This window comes from Lemur catta, chromosome 7 (genome assembly GCF_020740605.2).
Source record: "Lemur catta isolate mLemCat1 chromosome 7, mLemCat1.pri, whole genome shotgun sequence".
Lineage (NCBI taxonomy): Eukaryota > Metazoa > Chordata > Mammalia > Primates > Lemuridae > Lemur > Lemur catta.
In genome coordinates, this window is record NC_059134.1 from 67,939,398 (window position 1) to 67,961,372 (window position 21,975).

Here is a 21,975-nt window from a genome sequence, read left to right on the forward strand (position 1 = left end):
GGTGGGGGGAGCATTGGCAGACCACTTACTGAGTCCTGTTCTAGGTGGCGTCTGTGGGACGCAAGGGGGTGTGAATGAGTAAGTCGGCCTCCTTCCCGTTTACAATGAACATGTGGGCACACCGGAGCTACAAGTGCCATGCGGTCCTGGGTTACTCAGGTGGACACAGAGTCCTAACTCCATTCCGGCTCTTTTCCTTTTTCTGTCGCCTCTTAGAATGTTAAGACACTGGCTAAAACAAGGTATGTGGATTTTTTGGTGACCTTTGTGTTTAGTGTCGTTTCATTAGTCGATAGGGTTGGTTAAAATGAACCCCTTTTTTAAAGAGCCTTTAAAGCACGTGGAAGTGGGTGAGAAGCTTACATTATAAGAGACCCACAGGAATTAATAGGAAGGGAGCAGCAGATTCCTGTGCCCTGTCTTACCCTTCGTTGAATAGAGTTGGTGTCAGAAGCCACCTGCATCCTTCATCCCCCAGGCTTTTGTAATAAACTGTGTATTGTCTGAATGCACATATGATATCTCCACTGTACTCATGTTACTCTTTTTGACGTATCAGTGGGTTATGGTGAATTATCCATTTAGGGAATGTGGCTGTTGGGGCAGTTAGCAGGATATTTGGATCACTGGTAGCAGTTGTTTTTGGAGTTTCTTACAGTGTGGCTGGGAAGAATTTCAGGAAAAAAGGAGCTTTCAGAAAAGTGTTTATGATAGAAACTGAGGCACATGGAGGCTACATAATACACATTTTTAAAAATGTATTTGCAAGAAATAAGACTTCCCTTCTCTCTTTCCTTGTAAGCAGCCTGAGGAAAGGGTTATATCCCTGAACCACACTGTCCAGAAGAATATGAAAGCTATTGAATTTGTCAATAAGTTCAGATTTAGATGAGTTTTAGAAATAAAGGCATTTGTCACCAATTTAAATTTTCCATTTAGTCATCTGAAGACCTTAAAGAAGTGGGTTCTTGGTAAATTGATTTCCCAAAGTGAACCAGTAGAGGAAGCTCCTCCATGTCTTCACCATCCCATCACGTGGGACATACCATCATCTAGAGAGGACAGACCTGAACACAAATGAACGTCTGCTCATGGTTTTATGGATGCCGAGGCACCTTCCCTCATGATCTTACTAAATCTTTATGGTAGCCCTGTAGGGTAGAGTCCCTCCACCCCTTAATGATTTTTCTGTATTGGGATTGAATTTAATTTATCATCTCTATTTTACAAATGAAAACCTGAGCTTCTTAGAGATTGAGTTTGAGCTCCAGGGCTTGTGGGTGAGCCAGGTTTGGAACCAAAATCAGTTGGAGTCTTCATACCACCTCCCCGTCCCAGCCCCTGCCCCCAATACTGTGTTCTTCATTAACTGAACTGAGTGAAGGCTGACTCCCTTGCTCAAAGGATGCATGGGGAGGTGAAGATACCAGCTCTGCAACTATAGGTATTCTGTGCATAATTCACTTGTTTGTTTTTTATTTTATTTTATTTTTTTAGAGGGAGGATATTGCTCTGTTGCCCAGGCTTGAGTTCAGTGGCTCGATCATAGCTCACTGCAGCCTTGAATTCCTGAGCTCAAGTTATCCTCCCACCTCTGACTCCCAAGTATCTGGGACTGTAGGCATGCACCACTGCACCTAGCAGTTCACGTGTTTAGATCTTTAATGTTGATAAACAAGCAGGTGCATGTTACTATAGATTCAGAATCGAGGTAGATTAAGTGGTAGTTAACCAATTGCAGGCATTTTCAGGATACTCCTAAAGTGTGGCCAATACTCTCAGAGCCACTAGACACAAGGACAGTTTCCAGGATGAGGTGGATTTTGAGCTGGGCTGGAAGGAACCCGAGGGACGGAATGACAGAATGGTTATTTCAGTGTCCAGTACGGGGAGCTTTTCTCAGCCAGCCCCAGTCTTGTGATCGGAAACTCTGTGCCCATACAGTGCCTCATCTTACAATTGGGTTGTAAAACCAAAGGCCTGTATAACTCTGTGGATTATGTATCTGGTAGTTTCTGGGGCTGTGTCCTGGCCCACATCCAGAGTAAGTAATTCCATCCTGCTGAGCTTCAGTTGACCAAATTGCAAGATCTTGGGCACAGAGTTTTTCCTTTTGCAGTAAGTGAATAAACACACGTGGGTATTTAGAAGAGTGTATTTAGTAAGTGGATAGATCAATTAATGCTAGCTAACATTGCATTCCACAAACAACCAAGGACTTGTGATTTGTAGTTTTAGAAGTAACTTGAAGGAGTTATCCACAAGAGTCTAATGCCTGTCTTCCAAGCCAGTCCTCCCCTTGTGGTGCAGTTCAACTAGCAGAAGTATTTTCTTGTGTTTCTTAGAAACCATCATCCCTCTACCCACTGCTTATGAATGCATCTTGTTAGTCAACAAACCTCAGTACGTGACACTCAGTGGTGGACTTACTTTCCATAGAACCTCTAAGCTCCCACCCTTCAGGTGCTGTTCCAGAATCCTGCCTTTTGTGCAATTGGTTTCAGAGCTAAAAGCAGTTGTTTAGATTTGTTCCTATTAAATTCTATTATTTTTCACTTTAGCCCATGACCCAAAGCTGGTAAGATACTTCTGAATCCTAACTGACAAGCTCAGTGTCCTTGGACATCAAATAACTTCTGAAGAGCTGTCTGTCACATGGGAGGGTGTGGATCCATTGTGTGGAAGTTCCAAAGAATATTCTGACTCAACATTAGACAGTCAGGATCCTGAGGGCTGTTTTTGTTATACCTAAATGGGTGTTTTCCACGGCTGGGGAACCTGCAGCCTTGAGCCCACATGTGGCCTTCTGGAGTCTTGAGTGTGGCCTTTTGACTGAATCCAAATTTTACAGAACAAATCCTTTTAATAAAGGAATTTGTTCTGTGAAGTTTGGATTTGGTCGAGGGGCCACACTTGGGGATCTGAAGGGCTACATGTGGCCTTAAGGCCGCAGGTTCACCACCCAAGTGAGATTGGCAGGGGGTGTGAGTGTGTGTGTGTGTGTGTGTGTGTGTATGTGTGTGGTTTTGTTTGGAAGGGGTTGGAAGGGGAGCAGGTGGGCTAGCCACTGCCCAGAGAGTTCACTCTTACTCCTTCTCCAATAAATTGCTTTGGAGCTAGAACAGACTCTGGAGTGGAGTGTGGTATAGTTTGAATTTTATAAGACTGTTAGATCCCAACAAAAATTGTAATAGTTTAAGAATTCAAAAAGCCCACACTGTAGGCATCGCAAAGTTCATTTGGGAGTCACTCACAAAACCCTTTCTTGTGGAGTAATTTGTACCATAACATTTGGCAATTTAAAAAGTCATGTGTAAATGTACATATGCTGGTGAGAGGTAGTAAATATTTTGCTGACAAGTTCTTTGAGTGATAGCTCAGTGGCAGCATTTAAGGGCAGACAACCTGAGGGTTTTTTTTCTTCCTTTCTTTTTTTTTTTTAAATCCAGGTGCTGCCAAGTCTACAAAGCCTGTAAGGGAAGAAGCCAAAAGCACCCACTAGTTGTACTATTAATTGTGTAATATTCATGTGCCTCAGTCTTTGCACCTGGGATCTGTGGAGAGACACAGACGGGGGAGGGCAGGGGGCGGGATACAGTTGGGATAGAGAGGGAAAGATGACAGGTTGGTTGCTGTCAAGTGACAGCTCTGGAACATGGGCAGTCCTGGCACTGGGTGCAGCCCCCAGCACCTGTTCCCTTCCTGGGTGCTGTTGTTGTGACATTGGGTGGACTTGAGGGCACAGGAGGCAGCAGAACGGTGGTCACAGGAACCCTCCCCTACGAGGGCCCTGGGCCTCCCCTTTTCCATCAGTCCTCAAGAGCAATTCTTCTCCCCTGTTTTGGGAGACCTTTGAATTAATGATCTGATGCCTTTTCAACAAAGGAATATTGATATGTTAGTGTGCCGGACAGCAGGGAGTACTGGAATAGATCATTTTCACGTTGGTGTTGTGCCAGTTTGACATTTGTTTGAAAGCTTATCCCTTTGTGACTATAGGTTACATGCATAATTTAAGGGGAATAAATCTTTAAGAAAGATTTCTTTTGGTTCTGTAATCTTCAGTGCTACAGAAAAAGAAATGAAAGACTCCCCCACAGTTTTCATGGGATCAGGAACTCAGAGTACGCTACAAGATGAAGTGCCCCATATCGATGTAGAGTATTTCCACACGTGTGCTAGGCACTTGTGGCAGGTGTTGCAGGAAAGACAGGAGTGGGGACTACTTGGTCCCTGCTTCGAGGTGATGGCTACACAAGATAAAAGCCCCCGAAATGCTATAGGTCCAGATCAGCTGTCGTTGCTGTCTTAGTAGAGTGAGTATTTGTGCTGGCAAAATAATCGCCCTCCTTCCTTCCTTCCACAATCTTGCCACCATCTTGGCGATCTCATGTTGAGATGGTTTGACATTTTGGAGTTGTGATGCCAGTTGCCACAGTGAAGTGGATGTTTTTTTATTTTACTTTGTTTTCTTATAAACAACTTGTTCTGCTATGGAGATTTGGTTATCGTTGAACAAAGTGCCCCTAGTTGATAGTAGGCACTTAGTAAATGGTTTCTGTATGAATCACTGCAAACTTGCAATGTCTTCTCGTCTGTGAAGATCACCCAGCTTCTGCCTGCCATTGCATTTCTGTATGAGTGCTTAACACGGTATGTGGAGAACAAAAGCCACTTGGACCTTGACACTCCATGTTCTCCCCTAGGAGTTGTTCTCCAGGCAAAGCAGGCAACTGAAGAAACTTGCCGTAGAACTAAGAGAGCAGTGTGTCTGTGGTTTCCACGTCCTCATCGTACTATTTTGTGATTTCTCTTTCAGGTTTATTTTCTTGAAAAGGCTCCAGGCTTCGGCTTGGAAAATCCCACCGCCAAAATTGAGCCCAGCAGCTGGAGCGGCAGCGAGAGCCCTGCCGAAAACATGGAAAGGATGAGTGACTCTACAGATAAGCCCATTGACAATGACGCGGAAGGGGTCTGGAGCCCTGACATCGAGCAGAGCTTTCAGGAAGCCCTGGCTATCTATCCACCATGTGGGAGGAGGAAAATCATCTTATCAGACGAAGGCAAAATGTATGGTAAGTGGCCTGGAACGCTGCTTTGAAATACTACAAACTGCTGCCGTGCTAGGGGATGGATGATAGCTGGCTTTCCAGTGAGATCCATTCATTGTGTAGGGTTGAATGATCTTTGCAGAATTGTAGTTGGTCACCCAAGGGACTAACCCTCAACTAAAGAGGAGAGTCAATAAAGGACCATTGGGAAATTGCTCCGTGGGCTTTTCTTTTTCTGTATGCCCAGTGGCATCACCTCAGAAGCTCTTGGGGTCCAGGTAGGGGTGTAGGTAGTTGCAGTAGCACCAAATGGCAGGGGCAAGTTCTTCAGACCGCAGGCCTGGTTTAAAGGAAGTGCTGCCACTTAGCTCCAGGCAGCTGGTGCCATGCAGGAATGGGGGCCCGGTGCTGCCAAATCTCTTGATTACCCCACCCCCCACCCCTGAAGGAAAAGCCAGCGATCTGGATGTTTAGATGACATCTACTCTTTTTAAAAAGCCAGCACTTAAAAAAAAAAAAAGAAAAAACCACCCTGTGCAGGCCAGATGAAACACATGCATGGACTTGATCAGCCCCCAGAACCACCAGTTTGCTGCTTTGCTGCCAGTTTGCAGTCGAACAAACGGTCAGACTAGGCATTAACCCTCCTTTCTCGGGGTCACTCTCAAGGGTCTCGTCTTCAGGGAATGTGCCCTGAAGGAAGCACCAGGAGTGCTGAGGGTGAGACCGGGTAACCAGATGGCTTGGGATGCCACGGGCAGCAGCAAGTGTCCGTCCACTCGTCTGGGGCTTGCTTGCTGGCTTCGGGCATTCCCCCTTCCTTCCATAAATGCTTCCAGCTGCAGACCTGTACTTTTTGGCTGTTTACCTTTTGGAAAGCAGATGGCAGGTGGTTGCTTGTACATTCTGCTTGTCTAATTGGGCACATTGAGTTGACAGAGTTCATACTGTAGCCGAGTCTAAAGAGATGCAAACAAATCACCTAAACTCAACTGAGAACCTGCTCGGCAGCCTACCTGAGGTTGTTAACTTATCACGGGAGTGATTTATTTCTAAATAACTTGAAATCCTTTCCGTAATAGGGTGTTGTACCTTTAATACCGAGCCTCCTCTGTCAGGAGCCGGCGGAGGCTGTGGCTTAGACTAGCACACACTGCTAAGGGGAAAGCAGATGGCCGTGCAGCTGCCACCAGCTGTGCCCCCCACCCTGCCCTCCCCTCTCCAACTTGGATGATGTAATGGAAACAAGGAAAATTTTGCTTTCTGCAGCATTGGAGTCGCTCGGCCTGTCACATACAGGGGAGAGGGAGAACCCAAACCTCCAGCATTTGTTTTATGCTCTCATAATAACCTTTGTAGCCAGAGAAGCTTCTTTGTGTCTGTTGAAATGGACTTAGGATGAAACATCTCTGCTACTGTGGGGAGAAAGTTTGAGGGCCCTAGATTTTCTGTATTTGCGTCTTCCCTGGGCCCCTCTTCCTCAGCCTGGCCAGGTGCTCTCAGGGTCTTGTCTTCAAACCTGAAAATGCAGCTCCTCCCCTCTCCTGAAGGCAGAGAAAAGCACTTATTGTTGAGCCTTCTTCGAACAGGATTTTATCAGGTATAGTGAAAGGTGGGCTTTGGGATACTACCTTGTACAACTCCCATTTGTTTACTCAAAAAGTGTTTTAATCTAAAATAATGGCACAGTATTGGAAATCCTGGTTGGGAATAACTACTGCACTTCATTTTTCAGAAGGCATACTGGGAAAGGTACTGTGCCTTCAGGAATAAGGTTTCAGGGCTGAGAATATATAATTAATTTCAAAGCAAAAGTTAATTTTTGTCAACTCTTGATTTTGTTTTGTTGAGATTTTACTCTTTTAGATAGCAGTGCTGGTAGACTTGACCAATTTGCCTGTAACTCAATCATAAAAAATATTTTTATGAGAAAATAATTATGTAAGAGCTCTTGTTGGTAATTGGGTCTCAGAAGCAGCAGGCTAGGAAAAGAATAGTCAGAAGCTTTGAGATTTGGGTAGTTCTATCAACAGCGAGCTTGAACAGTTTTGTCCTTGGTCTTGGTCTTAGTTTTCTCCTCTGTAAAAAAAAAAAAAAAAAAAAAAAGATGGTAAAGTAGATGACGTCCATGTGTCCTTTGGACTTTTCCGTTTCATAATGCTGTGATTTTGTGACTTGTAACTGAGCAAGAGGATCCGTTAGTTATTGACAGATGTGGCGTTGGTTGTGGGAGCATGTCTTGAGTACCCAGGGTAACTCCCATTCTGAGTCCTTCCTGGGTGCATGTGTTCTTGATGTATGGGTACTTTTTTTTGAGACAAAGTCTCATTCTGTTGCCCGGGGTAGAGTGCCGTGGCATCAGCCTAGCTCACAGCAACCTCAAACTCCTGAGCTTAAGCGATCCTACTGCTTCAGCCTCCTGAGTAGCTGGGACTACAGGCATGTGCCACCATGCCCAGCTGATTTTTTCTATATGTTTTCAGTTGTCCAGTTAATTTCTATTTTTTGGTGAAAACTGGGTCTTGCTCTTGCTCAGGCTGGTCTCGAACTCCTGACCTTGAGCGATCCACCCGCCTCGGCCGCCCAGAGTGCCAGGATTACAGGTGTGAGCCACCGCGCCCGGCCTGATGTATGGGTTCTTTTGTCCTTAAATCAGCAATACATTTACTGACTGTTGGTAGCTAACCTAATTTAAAATGAGGCAGCCCTTTTGGGCAAGCAGCATTAGGAATTATAACTTGTTTGGGAAGAACAATCTTATTAGTTGTGGGTTTTCAGCACGTGGAGTACACAGCCTGCAGGATTGGGGTGTAGGAGATATGTTTGCTGCTCTGGCCCTGCAGCCATCCCCACCTCCAGCCAGCTGCTTTTGGGAGAAAACATCCTCACTCAGTTCCCTCTCTTTGATCAACATGGAGGGGTCTGCTCCTACCTTGGAAGGGAAACATGGTGGCTAACAGGGAAATGGAGACTGGCCTCCTTACGAGGAGCTGCCTTGGGTGCCTGGGAGCTGCGTCTGACCTGCCTGTGACTTTGAGGGTGGGAGAAAGTTGATTTGGGAGCCTCCACAGTGAGGCTCCAGCCACTCGGGGATTGAGTCGCATGAGCAGGGTGGGGCCAGAGCTACCGTTCTTGGCTGCTGGTCTGTTCTCCATCTTCCCATGCGCGAATCAGGACACAAACCAGACCAGGATTCAGGCTTTCTTAAGGTTTCAGAGCAGACTTTTTCTCAAAGGGTTTTGAAGATGAAAACATCGAAAGCATTTTAGATTCCATGCAGTAAAATCAAAATGATTTAGTCTTTTAGCGAAATACCAAGTGTTTTTTACTTTAAAGAGTTATTCCAGTATTTCTGAGCGTTTGTACAGTGCTTTGTGATGTCACTAATCCTTAGCCATTGGAGAAGCGAGGTCAAGCGATTTATTTTGGTAATGAAATTCCCTTTGTGGTCGGCATTAGGGCAAATGCAGTGTTACAGAGCAGTGGTCTCCAACCTTTTGACACCAGGGACTGGTTTCATGGAAGACAATTTTTCCATGGACTTGCGTGGTGGGGATGGTTTTGGGATGGTTCAAGTGCATTACATTTATTGTGCAGTCAAACCTCTCTGCTAATGATAATCTGTATTTGCAGGTGCTCCCCAGCACTAACATCACTGCCTCAGCTCCACCTCAGATCATCAGGCACTGGATTCTCATAAGGAGCTCTCAACCTAGATCCCTCACATGTGCAGTTTAGAGTAGGGTTCACACTCCTGTGAGAATCTATTGCCACCGCTGATCTGACGGGATACAGAGCTGAAGTGATAGTGCAAGCAATGGGGAGTGGCTGTAAATACAAATCAAATTTGTATTTCATTCACTGGCTCATTCGCCTGCCTCTCATCTGCTGTGCAGCTGGGTTTTTAACAGGCCATAGGCCAGTACCGGGCCTGGGAGGGTTGGGGACTGCAGTTATAGAGGGAAAAAATGAAAACTCTCTTTATGTTGAGGTTTTGGCCATTGGAGGAGACGGCTTAATTCTGTTTCTGCTACCTTGGTCTTCCTGGAGCTGAGATTTTATGTAGTTGGTCTCCAGGGGAATAGATTGCTTCTGCCTTGGGCACCCTCTGTGTGGGCAGTTGTTCTTTTTGACTTTGTTCTGAAGGGTGTGCATGCTTGCTTTCGTGGGCACCCTCCCTTTTTCTTTCTTTTCTCTTTCTCTGTGTCTGTCTTTCTCCTTTTCATTTCTTATCTTGTTTTTACGTAGCCGTGTGTCTCTCATTCTGGTAGATAGTGGGGGAGGAAATAGCAGGAGGACAAGATGAGAGGGAAGTTCTTGATCAACGTACTTGTCTGAAATTGGTTTTCAGAGGATCAGGCCATAGTTGAAAACAAGACAAAACAGTGAACCATGGGAATATCTGGCTGTGTTTCTTTTGCAACTGAAAATCCCAGCCTTACAATGTGGTCAGCTATACCCTATAATCAAACTAGGATAGGAACAGGAACTAACATTCACTGGGTGTTTGCTACAGAGGCAGAGAAGTATAGCACTTCACAGTTTGGACTTTGAAATTAGTATGAATCCTGGCCCTGCCACTTCTAGATATCAGAGTTTGGGGAGATTGCCTTACCTCTCTGTGTCTCAGTTTCCTCAACTGCAAAGGAGGGTCAAACAGATCCTGCTTCATAGGATTATTATAAGGATTAAGTGAACTAATTGTGACCTAGGATCCCCCTACTGTGTGTATGATATCTAGCATATGGTTTATATGAGAGCTATGTGTGTTTATGAACCAAAAACAGAATTGCTTTCTGCCGTGTTCTGTGCTAAAGATTTTATGTATAATTTCCATCTAATCCTCCTAACAGTGCTTTGAGGATGGTGTTGTGATCCCCATGTTATAGATGAGGAAGCAGAGAGGGGTAAAGTGACTTGCACACGGCCAATATAAATGATGCAGCTAGAAGGTTTCAAATCCGAGTCTGTCTGACTCCACCACCTAGGCTCTTTCCATTGTGTTCTTGTTCCTTCGTTGATAGAGGCCATGGTGCATTAATTCAGAAAATCAGTATTGAGTGCCAGCTGTGTTTCGGCTCCGTGCTAGGGGTTGTCAGGGATAAAGCAACGAACCAGGCAGACGCAGTCCCTGCCCTCATGGAGCTGTCACAGGTTCATTTGCAGGAAACTGACCTGAGGTCAGGGCTGTGTGCCAAAGCTTTCTGAGAAGTCTGAGGGCCCTTTGAAGATAGTCACCTTCCACTTAGCCTTTTGAAGCCTGTTCTTGGCTACCAAAGTCCAAGGCACCTGGCCCGACGCTGGCAGGAAGACAGCATCTCAAATAACGCAGTGGGGAGGATCCCAGATCACAAGGCTGGCCCCAGTGGTGGCCAGGAAGATGTCTGGAAGGTTCCAGTGCCCTGGGATCCTACAAACAGTCTGGGGAGAGCAGTTTCTGGGCAGTAACTGTCCCCTTTTGTGAGCAGATGTTTTCAGGGTCCTTGCTTGGGGCAGGTCCAGGGAGGGACCCTTTCTTACTGGGATGCCAGTCCTGTTGGCCCTAGAGAGCTGAACTGTGAGGACCTGAGAAGGTGGGAGGAGGTGCCTCTGGGCCAGTCTTCCCCAGGTGCCGACCTGAGTGCTGCCAGCCAGGGGAGCACAGGACTCAGAATTGCCCTTTTCTTACTTCACAGGAGCACAAGGTGGAAGAAGGAAGGGGGCTTTAATGAGCGAGTGGCAGAGCTGACAAGTAGGCATGAGAGTATATACACAAGCAAGTGTGAATGTGCACTAGTTAGCGTGGGGAAGAGACTGGAGTCTCTAGTCCCTGTGCTGCTCCTGGCCTAGAGAACTGGTCAAGGAAATAAATGCAGGAGCATCCTTTTGTAAGAGTGCATTGTCATAGCATGTCTTTGAGGATCGGGAAGGTGGCCTGTGACTGTGGAGACTCCATGGAGTCTGAGCGGGGTAGGATCTCCAGGCCTTGGCAAAATGACTCTTGGGACCTGAGCTGAACTTGTTCTTCCCAGTGTTCCATCTGAACATCGTGTGGCATCTTTGATTTCCTCTTTCTTTCTCACCTGTGATTCAGGGTGTTATTTTAAGATAATTGGTTAGAAATGTGAAACACAAAGAGCTATGCCCCTAGAACAGGCTAGATGTTCCTGAAAGCCAGGACCCAGTCTTTCACAGGTTCTACTTCAGGGCCTAGGACATAGAAGGTGTCAGTGTGTTTGTCGAATATATGTGTACAGGAAATGAATCGGTGGTTAAAACAGAGAAAGGTGGGTGAGTAAGCCCGTGAGCCCTAAGGGCCTCTGCTGTTAGAGGAACTGGCTAGAGAGGGAGAAAGAGGAAAAAAGAGAAAGATATTTGTTTCTTTAATGTCTTCTTAGGCTGAGAAAGAAAAACCCGTGGTTTTTGCTATAAAATGTTGACAAATGTTAGTTGAAGAGGTAGAAAAGATTTCTCCTCAAAACGGACAGTAGCAAAACAAGGGTTAATTCTGGAATCTTCAGAACAGATGAGTAATGGGGGATTTTGAAATAGTTTGGTTCCTGGGAGAATAGCAATGCCAGCGTCATCAGCGTTTTTATTGGGAAGCTAAGTGTGTGGGGGGTATGCAAAGGCTTATGCACAAGGTGTGAACCCTTGTGCAACTGGATAAAAAATAGCTAATTAAGGATGGCTCAAGAATTGGTCATAAGGGAAGAAGAAGGAAAAGAATGTTAAATTATTACCAAGTTATGCTTTCTAACAGCCTTGCTGTGGTCATGGGTAAGCCCTAGGGTTCAGGAAACATGATTCGTAAGTCATTGAGGGTCTGCACTGTGTTTTGACTGTGAGTGGGAACAACAGATGGAAAGTGATTTAAAAAACCAACCTATTTGAGCAGTTAATGTGCCAGGCACTTTCTCATTGCTTTAGAATGTGTTATCTTGTTTATTCTTCATAACAACCCAGTGATACAGGCACTGTAATTATCCCCATTGTACAGCTGAGGGAGCTGAGGCCCAGCAAGGTCAAGTTACTTGCCCCCAAAGTCACATGGTAAATAAGTTGTGGAGCTGACATTTACAACCAAGACAGTCAGTACAGCTGACTACAACACTGATAAGGAGGGAAGTATATTGTGTACTAGAGATATGCCCTGTTTAGTGGTGGAGCAGCACAAAGTAAGATCATTTATGATTGGGGAGTGCAGATGTGTATATTTGAGAATGAAAGAGAGTGAGAGCCAGAGTCAGAGAGAGAGAGAGACTTATCTAACTTTGCACTTTGAGAAAAGGCCATTGAATGGGATTTTTTTTTTCTCCTCGGGAGACTGAGTCTCTGTTGCCTGGGCTAAAGTGCAGTGACGCTAACATAGCTCACTGCAACCTCAAACTCTTGGGCTCAAGAGATCCCCTGCTTCAGCCTCCTGTGCTGCTGGGACTACAGGCTTGCGCCACCACACCCAGCTAATTTTTTAATGTTTTGTAGAGATGGGATCTCACTATGTTGCTTAGGCTGGTCTTGAACCCCTGGCCTCAAGGGATCCTCTTGCCTCAGCCTCCCAAAGTGCTAGGATTATAGGCATGAGACACCTCCTGGCCTACTGAGGTTTTTTTTTTTTTTTTTTTTTTTTAACTTACTTTGAATTATAGACCACTTTGAGAATCTGTAGAAGGTTGTATACTCTCTCCCCAGAAAAATTCCTATTTGTATATAGTTATAGGATATACAACATTATAGGATATATAACATTAGGTGATTTCTGGAGCCCAGATTCAGATTTTTTCCTGTGGGGAGAAAGAGAAGGGAAGGGCATTCTGGCCTGAGGGAACAGCATGATAAGGGCATGGTGGCCTGAAAGGGCATGGCTCCACTGGTGCGCTTAGAAATGAGGGTGTGTCCTGGGTTGGGGGTGCTACATGATCCTAGAAATGTGGGCTGGCACCATATCTTGGAGGGCCCCCACCACGTGCCAAGGTGTCTGGCGGTCATGCTGAGGGCAGAGGGAAGCCATTAGATTTCCTGAGGAGAGATGGCATGACTCAGCCTGTGTTTGGCAAAGCCAGCTCCGAAGGCGTGGAGACAAGTTAGGTGGCTGTTGCAGCAGTCTGGTGGGAGAGCGTGAGGCCTCACTACCGTGTTGGCAGTGGTGGTGGGAGGAAGGCATTTCAGAGAGAGAACCGACAGAACTGGCTGTCCTGGATGCGATTTGTGAAAGAGGAGGAGGAGTTTGATTTCAGGTCCAGTTCTGCGTCATGGGGAGGATGATGGGACTGTTAAATGAGATGGGGAGTGGAGACAGGAGAAGCAGGTTTGTAGAGGAGAGGAATGAACAGTTGTGCCAGGTGCTTGAGTGGCAGGGTGGTCATCCAGATGGAGATGACCTGTAGGGAGTTGGAAATTGTGCCTGGGGCTCTGTGAGGTTCAACTTGGCAGGGGTGGTTTGAGGATTCACCATCAGAGAAGTGATCCTTAAAGCTATGAGACTAGGTGACAGCGGCCTGTGATGCCCTGGCTCACAATTGATCAAGGGCAAAACTGATGCAGATTTTAAATGGAATGTCTGTAGCAGAGGGAAAGTAAAGAGACTGGCTTCTTCAGAAAAGGGGAGACAGATCAGTGGTTTCCAAGCCTGACTAACATTAACTATCATTTAAGCGCTTGAGGAACTTAAAAAAAGAGAGAAAACAATTACTGGCTCAGAATCTCGGGCACTGTGGTCTTGGAATCTGTATTTCTGAAAGCTCTCTGGGTACTGTGGGTGATTTGACAGCCACCAGGCCAGGGTGCAATCTGGGTCCAAGAAGATAGCACCACATTTTTAGAGTTGGTAAAAGAAACAGAGAGTGAGACTAACGTTTGAACTAACAGTTCTTATGATGTTTAGGTGCTGGAAATTAACTACAGTTGTTTCATTGTTCAATTTATGTTCCCTCTCTACCAAGAAGGGACATTATCATGACCCAGTCTTTGGAGAGGTTTGGCCATGAATGGAAGGAGATGTGGTCTCGAAGGGCATAGCAGGTGAAGAAGATGACGTATTATCAGACAGCGGGGAGACTCGGCCATTTGGTTAGTTGGGGAGAAGAATTTATGAGTGGAGGATATATTTGATGGAGCAAAACCCAGAAGGGGCTTTAAAGGGAGGGGGGCACCCTTTACTCTGACCCATAATGGAAGAAGATGGGTGGAGGGGTGTCTAATGATTGCTTTTTTCAGATGAAGATTAAGACCACATGGAGTGGTGGGTGGGGGTTGTGGGCTTTTGAAAAGTAAAGCAAGCTTAGTACAGATGTTATTATAGGCAGACAGGAGTGAGTAAGAGAATTGCTGAGCAGTGAAGGGCCCAAGAGTGTGAGCATTACTTTCTTTTTTTAATTGAAATTTTTATTGAGATAATTATAGGTTCACATGCAGTTGTAAGAAATAACACACAGAGTTCCTTTATACACTTGGTCCATTTCGCCCCAGTGGTTACATTTTGTAAAACTGTAGTGTCATACCCCACCCAGATGTTGGCATTGATACAACTCACTGATCTTATTCGGATTTCTCCAGTTTTACTTGTACTTGTTTGCATGTATGTATTAAATTATATACAGTGCTACCCCTGTGTCGGTTCATGTCCCTACCACCACAGCCAGAATACAGGACCCTTCTGACACCAGGGGATCCCTGGGGTTGCCCTTTTATAACCACACCCGACTCTGGCCTGCGTTCTTCCACCTTCTCCCTAACTCTGGGCAGCCACTTATCTATCCCCTATTTCTACCATTTTGTCATTTCAAACATGTTGTATAAATGGGATCGTACTATATGTAACCTTTTGGGCTTGGCTTTTTTTTACCCAACATAATTCCTGGAGATTCATCCAAGTTGTTGTCTGTATCAATAGTTTGGTTTTTTTATCGTTGAAGGTATTCCGTGGCGTGTATGCACCAGTCTGTTTAACCATTCACCTGTTTAAGGGCATCTGGGCTGATTCCTGTTCTTGGTCATTACAGATCTGCTATGAACATTCATATATAGGTTTTTGTATGAACCTGTGTTTTCATTTATGTAGAATAAATGCCCAGGAGTGTAATTGCTGACTTATATGATATTTGTACATTTAGTGTTTTTTTTTTTTTTAAAAAAAAAACTGCCCAGCTATTTTCCAGAGTGTCTGTCCCATTTTATCTTCTCATCTGTAATGTGACGTTTCTGCATCCTCAGCATTTGGTGTTGTCACTGTTATTTTGACCATTGTGATAGGTGTGTATCGATATCTCATGTGGTTTTAATTTGCATTTCCCTAAAGACTAATGATGTTGAACATCTTTTCATGTGCTTATTTGTCACCTGTGTATCCTCTTCAGTGAAATGTTTGTTCATGTGTTTTTAAAAACTGTTGAATTTTGGGAAATCTTTATTCTAGATACAAGTTCTTTGTTTGGCTACATGGTTTGCAAATAATTTCTCCTTTTCTGTAGCTTATGTTTTCATCTTGTTTACATGGGCAAAAGCAAAAGAACTTTTAGCAGAGCAAACGTTTTAATTTTGATGAAGTCTTATTTATTAGTTTCCCCTTCCCCTCTTGTGTGTGGTGCTTTTGGTGTCAAGTCTAAGAACTCATTGCCTAGCCCTACCTAGGTCCTGAAGATTTTCTCCTGTGTTCTGTTCTAAAACTTAATAGTTTTATCTTTTACATTGAATTCTGTGGTCCATTTTGAATTAATTTTTGTATAATTAAAAGGAACCCATTGGCATGCTCACATGATTTCTTTTTCTTTTTGAAAGGATTATTGAGTGTATCCATATCTTGGCAGTTGTCGGGGCTTGGGACCTGAGACTCCTGGGTGCTAGTGAGTGCATGGGTGTAAAAGTCTAGGTTGGGAAAGGGACAAGCTGGAGCTGGAGGGGCTGATATGTCATGGGGCATGCTGCTTAGAGGCTCTGCTGAGTGTGTACGAGGAGGCAGGATGCGAGGCTGTGGTCATGCACTGGAGAGGTGGCATCTGAGATTAGAGATGGAGAGATTGCAAGGGATGAGTTTCAAGGTGTGGCCACAACTATGGTCAATTGGCATGAATGTAGACAATGGCTGTTGGAGATGAGGAAACAGGGCACTGTGAGGCTCACCAATATTGGGTTGATTAATCACCTGGATGCTGATCTTCACAGTGGTAAAATGTGAATTTGTAAATAAGGTACCAAAGTAACTCAGATATTGGGGGAATTTCTTTGAGGAGGACATGGCCCATGGATATGAATGGAAAGAAGTTGATACAGACAGAATAAGTGAGTGGTATGGACCTTAAAAAGCAAGTGGCAGAACTGGTAGAAGGAACATTGGGGTCAGAAGAAAATGCTAACATTCCCTACCTTCCTCCTCCCCATTTTTTTTGCTGCTCCAAAACTGTACCTATTTGTGACATATCGTTGGACCAGACATCGGAACTCTTTGTGCCTGTTTGCCATCATCAGTAGAATGGGGCAGGTAAATCAACACATTTCTCCCTACCTCCCTGCAATGCTGAGGGAAAATGCAGTTATATATGAGGAGGTACTTTAAACTAAATTCTAAAAATAATGCTTTTGGGAGGTTAAGCCTGTTCAGGTCCTGTTGGAAAGATAGGAAAGAATATTTTGGAGCCATCAAGCAGGATTAAGCCTCCCTAGCTTAGTCAGAGGGGTATTTGGTTAAGAGCGGGATTGAACTGAGCCCTCCTTTCTTAGGGCTTCTGCCAAAGAAGAGGGGAGGAGATCCAAGGCAGACTTATGTATCAGAGCCCTAAATGATGGAAGGGACCAATGGGAGCCTGTTGCCGGGCAGAGGCTCACCTGGCCCCGTAACAGTGGCTCCCCCCAGCATCAAGGGGAGGGAGGGAGTGGACGGGCTTTTGTGTTCTTAGTAGCACAGCCCAGGATTCAACATCATCTCCTTATTCTTCCCCCATCAGACCCCCACTTCTAGAGCTTCAGTTCCTTGCTCCTCTGTAGCTGTGGCCTTCCATTTCACTTGAGAATGTGCCTCGAATTAATTATTATTGTTGTAATTTATTTATATCCCATGCCATTGATAGTAAGGGTTTAAAGTGGTCTTTTTGTTTTTTTTTTACAAGTTATCATTATTGGTGGTGGTATTCTGTTGGTCTCTTTAAGTAAAGGTGCTATCTTAGAGAACATTCCACTCAATAAATTTAAATATAGAAATGTGTTGCGTGGGTAGGATCACAGAACAGAATCTGGAGGAACTTATACTAATAGCGGTTGCCACAGGGAGATGAGATTATAGGAGACTCACTTTTTCTCTATCATATGTTTCTATATTAACGGAATTTTTTGTAATAGCGAACATATGTTACTTTTGGAATTGGAAGAAAAAAGATAATTATATCGAGTTTATTTTTTCCTCTGGTTCTGAGTAAGAAATACTCATTAAAGAAAAATGTGGAAAATAGCAGGAATTAGAAAGCAAACCATATTGCCCGAGTCCTGTGTGGTGCAACGTTCACCAGGGGAGGCAGGCAGGGCTGGGGTGGGCAGGGGAGAGGGATTTGGAGCATCTCTCCCTTCCACCTGTCGGTGGCTGGGGTGCTGAGCTTGGGGCACAGGTGGTCAGAGAGTGGCGGGGCTGGGGCAGAGAAGGAGAACGAGACGTTCTTTTATAGGTTTTAAAACGTCAATCCAGGAGTTCAACAGGTGCCCTGGCCACTTGGGTCTGTCAGTCATCTGTCCCGACTCAGGTTATTCTAACATTCATGCATTGTGGTCAAACGGTGAGAGAAGAGAGGAAAATGTTCACATCCATTTTTCAAATGGCCACAGGCTCACAGCCAGATGGAGCGAACAGGGCCCGCATCTCTGCTGAGCCAGTGTTTGTCCTTCAGCTTATGCTTGGCAGTGGGCGTGGTTTATTCCTGGAGGGTTGGGGGCCTCTTTTAAAAATGCCAGTAGTTACTTTTTGATGACCATGTTATTCTTTGTAACAGGTTCCTGCCAAGTAATCTTGTACTGCATTTGGGCAGTGGTGGGTGGGTTTTAGATGTGAAAATACTCTGGGGACTTAATACTGTGCTACAAATTCTCATCTTATTATAATTGTTAATTATATCTAATCACAGATGTGTTTCATTGGCTTGATATTTACCTGCTATGCAGATTATCCTGCCTGCTCACCTTCTCTTTCCTCAAATGTTTCAATTCCAAGTAAATAATAAAAATCAAATTTGTTCTTCAAAGCCCTTTTGGATGTTATTTCTTTAAAACCCCTTCGTGTATGAGTATATTCCCTCTCCCTCATTGCCTTTTAGAAGATAGTCTGACAGGTGTGACAGTGAAACCTGCTGCCCAGAACATTCAATTTATTAAATTTTTTTTTCTTTATAAGCATTGCAGCTTTCTTCCCCCTGCTCCCCCCCCCCGCCCTGCCCCCCGCAGTCAGTGAAGTTGGTCATTAGCTGAAAATTTCTGTAGAATGTTGTTCCTTTTGCCAAAGCTGGAGGAACCTTTAGGCTACCTAAAAAGAGAATGTTCTGGGGAAAATATTTATCACCGGTAATATTTAACATATGTTAATAAGCTGAGTTTTTCCAGCCATTTACCAAGGCCTCCCCTCTTCCCTGGATCTCCCTCTGTGACTTGCTTGCTATTGTGTTGAGATGGGCTTTGGCAACTGTCTCTTAGATGAATGGTTCTATTACAAACACAGTAGCTTCCGTGACAGCTTAGAAGAGATTGTTGTTTATGACTGCTTTTATTGAGAGAGGTTTGGTGCACATTCATGTCCTGATAAAGACATTTGTACCTATAAAGTAGCCACAGCCTTAAACATATTTGATTATGAATAAGGTATTGGGGATGATGAAATGCCAGATGTGAGGTGTCGGATTGCATGTTTATTCAACTGTTATTGCAATCTCTGTACTAAGATGTGCCCTTGTATTTTCTGTGTCACAGCAACACACAAAATGTGATGGTGATACGATCCTGATTATGAAAGATGCTATTTAGGTTACTTGGATCGTAAACCACATGTATTAGGAAGCATTCTCTCAGTGCCCATATGTCCTTAGACAGCGCCCATGAACAGTTGTTAGGTGAAGGGAATTGTCATGAGGATTGAATGCATGCATTGTGATAGGGACCTTTGAAATGCATGAATCTTAGTAAGGCCTGGACTGACTAGGTCAGGTGTTGTGACAGGGGCTCAAAATAATAATAATGATGATAATAATAATAATTAAAAAGTATATTTATCCCGTGTTTGCATTGTGCCAGGTACTATCCTGAACACTTAGCAGTAACTCACTTAAGCCTCATGGCAAAGCTTAAGAATGGCTACTATTACTACCCCTACATTATAGATGAAGACACCATAGACCAGAGGGTTTAGTAAATTGCTTGGGGTCACACAGATAGTGACTGCCAGAGCTAGGATATGAACCCCAATCAGTTTGGCTCCAGAGGTTGAGCTCTTAACCACTGCCTTCTGCTGCCTCTGAATTATGGGATAGAACTGGAACCTGATGTGCTCAGGACTCGGTGTCCCTACACTGCCTCCTGGCCAGTGTGGGAGAGAATTTTGCTTCCAGGTAAACAGTGGAAAAGGAAGAGTGGGCTTTCCTGGTATCTGGTATACTCTTTATCCTGTTTTCTGCCTGGTAAACTCCTACCAGTCTTTTAGGACCCTGTAGAAAAATTCCCCATCCTCTCAGAATCCTTCCTTAATCTCCACAGGCAGAGCGGGTGATAGTTTGTCCATCTTTTGTATTTGTGTAGCAGCACGTTGCTTACCTGTCTCTCAAAGGGCTTGTCAACCTCAATTTTTTTTCTTTCTTCTTTTTGAGACAGAGTCTCACTCTGTTGCCCGGGCTAGAGTGCCATGGTGTCAGCCTAGCTCACAGCAACCTCAAACTCCTGGGCTCAAGCAATCCTCCTGCCTCAGCCTCCCGAGTAGCTGGGACTACATGTGTCACCATGCCCGGCTAATTTTTTCTATATGTTTTTAGTTGTCCAGCTAATTTATTTCTATTTTTTAGTAGAGACGGAGTCTCACCCTTGCTCAGTCTGGTCTCGAACTCCTGAGCTCAAACGATCCGCCCACCTCAGCCCCCCAGAGTGCTAGGATTATAGGTGTGAGCCACCACGCCCGGCCTCAATTTTTTTTTAATTGTCGTAAGAACTGTCAGACTCGTCTGTCTGTGCTCTCTCCACTCAGAACTCTGCAAGGGCAGGTGCTGCTTTGGCATCTCTGCAGCCGTAGCTGCTAGCTAGCGTAGTACCTGGCACACGTTAGGCCCTCCAAAAATATTTGAATTAGTGAAAGTTGGTGATGATAATTCCATCTTTTGTCTCTAGATGATTTTCTTTCTCACATCCTTATATTTTTATCATACTTACAATATTCTAATGAAATCATGAGGGCAAGGACTTTGAATCTATAGAGAAGAAACTGAAGCAAGAGGCCAGGGTGTTTTCTGTTAGGTCATCTTATCTTGAGGAACCTCCTGGTAAAGAAAACTGAGGGAAGAGCCAAGAGGCCTGCACTCCTGTGTGTATGCATATCTGTTATAACCGTGTTGCCCCTGTGCCTGAGATGTGCATGACAGTAATTTATTAACAATAGTAAAGCATATTCTAGAAAACTAGTCTTTGACAATTACTTCCTAGTATATACCTGACATAATACGTTTATTTGAGATGTTTCTAAATGGGCAGGATGTGTGTGTGTACATGTTACATTTTTCACATTGACTCTGAGTTATTTTAGCTGTCTGAAAATCACTTACACCGCTGATTATTCTAAGATGACATTGGTGATCCTGAATGATCCACTTAAGTGGAGCAGTGAACTGCGTCAGCTGTCCCTGTGAAGTTCAGCAAGGTGTTGAGTTAGGGTGAGTTACTAGGCTACAAAATCTGGTTATAGCTCATTGGCTGATTTATAGGGGGGCTTGTCTGTTGGCACATAGGAATAAGTTCATCATGATGGTAAAGGGCATACGGTCGGGAGTGAGGGCTATTGGGATTTAAATCTTGGCTCTCTCAGAAGGCTGAAATAGGAGGATCCCTTGAGCCCAGGAGTTTGAGGCCGCGGTGAGCTGTGATTGCACCATTGCACTCCATTGTTAACAGTGTTAAGACAGCAATAACGCTAAATTAATCTACAGATTCAATATAATCCCTATCAAAATCTCAGCTAACTTCTTTGGACAATTGATTTTAAAATTTATGTGGAAATTCAGGAGATGTAGAATAGCCAAAACAATTGTGAGAAAAAACAAAGTTGGAGAACGCATACTTCCTGATTTAAAAGCTTACTACAAGGCTACAGTCTGAATCAAGACAGTGTGGTGTGGTACTAGGCTAAATTCGACATACATGGCAGTGGAATAGAATCTCAGGTCCAGAAATAAACCTTCACATTTACAGTCAATTGATTTTCAACAAATGTACCAAGACAATTCAATGGGAGAACAATAGTCTTTTCAACAAATGATGCTGATACTTTTGTATATTCACAAGCAAAGAATGAAGTTGGACTCCTTCCTCACATCAGAAACCACAATTAACTGAAAGATGGATTATAGATACAAATGTAAGAGCTAAAATTATAAAGCTCTAGAAGAAAATATAGGACTAGGTCTTTCTGACCTTGGGTTAGGCAGAGCCTTCTTAGGTATGACAATAGAAGTATAAGTGATAAAGTAAAAACAAAGAAATTGGTACTTCATCAAAAGTAAGAACTTTCATGTTTCAAAGGTCCGTCAGGAAAATGAAAAGGCAACCCAGTAAACAGTAGAAAAACTTTTCAAATCATAAATCTGGTAAGCGACTTGCAGCTAGAATATATAAAAAACTTTTGCCACTAATAAAAAGATAAGTAATCCAATTAACACATTGACTGCCACACTAAAAAAAATTGTTTTGCCCTTGGGGCCACAGCATTTTATTATGAAAATAG

The 21,975-nt window shown here is 44.2% G+C and overlaps 1 protein-coding gene across 5 annotated transcripts in view; it reads left to right on the top strand.

The window, feature by feature from the left end:
* Positions 1-21,975, top strand: part of TEAD1 (TEA domain transcription factor 1) — a 240,853-nt gene that overhangs the window by 78,162 nt on the left and 140,716 nt on the right. For 4 of the 5 annotated variants that reach the window (XM_045557552.1, XM_045557553.1, XM_045557554.1 and 1 more), the window contains exon 2: positions 4,820-5,075. In XM_045557552.1, coding sequence (XP_045413508.1) covers positions 4,919-5,075 — 157 coding nt within the window. In that variant the 5' untranslated portion in view covers positions 4,820-4,918. Of the gene's footprint in view, positions 1-4,819; positions 5,076-21,975 lie in introns of those variants that run through there. The other variant, XM_045557551.1, reaches the window with a different exon arrangement.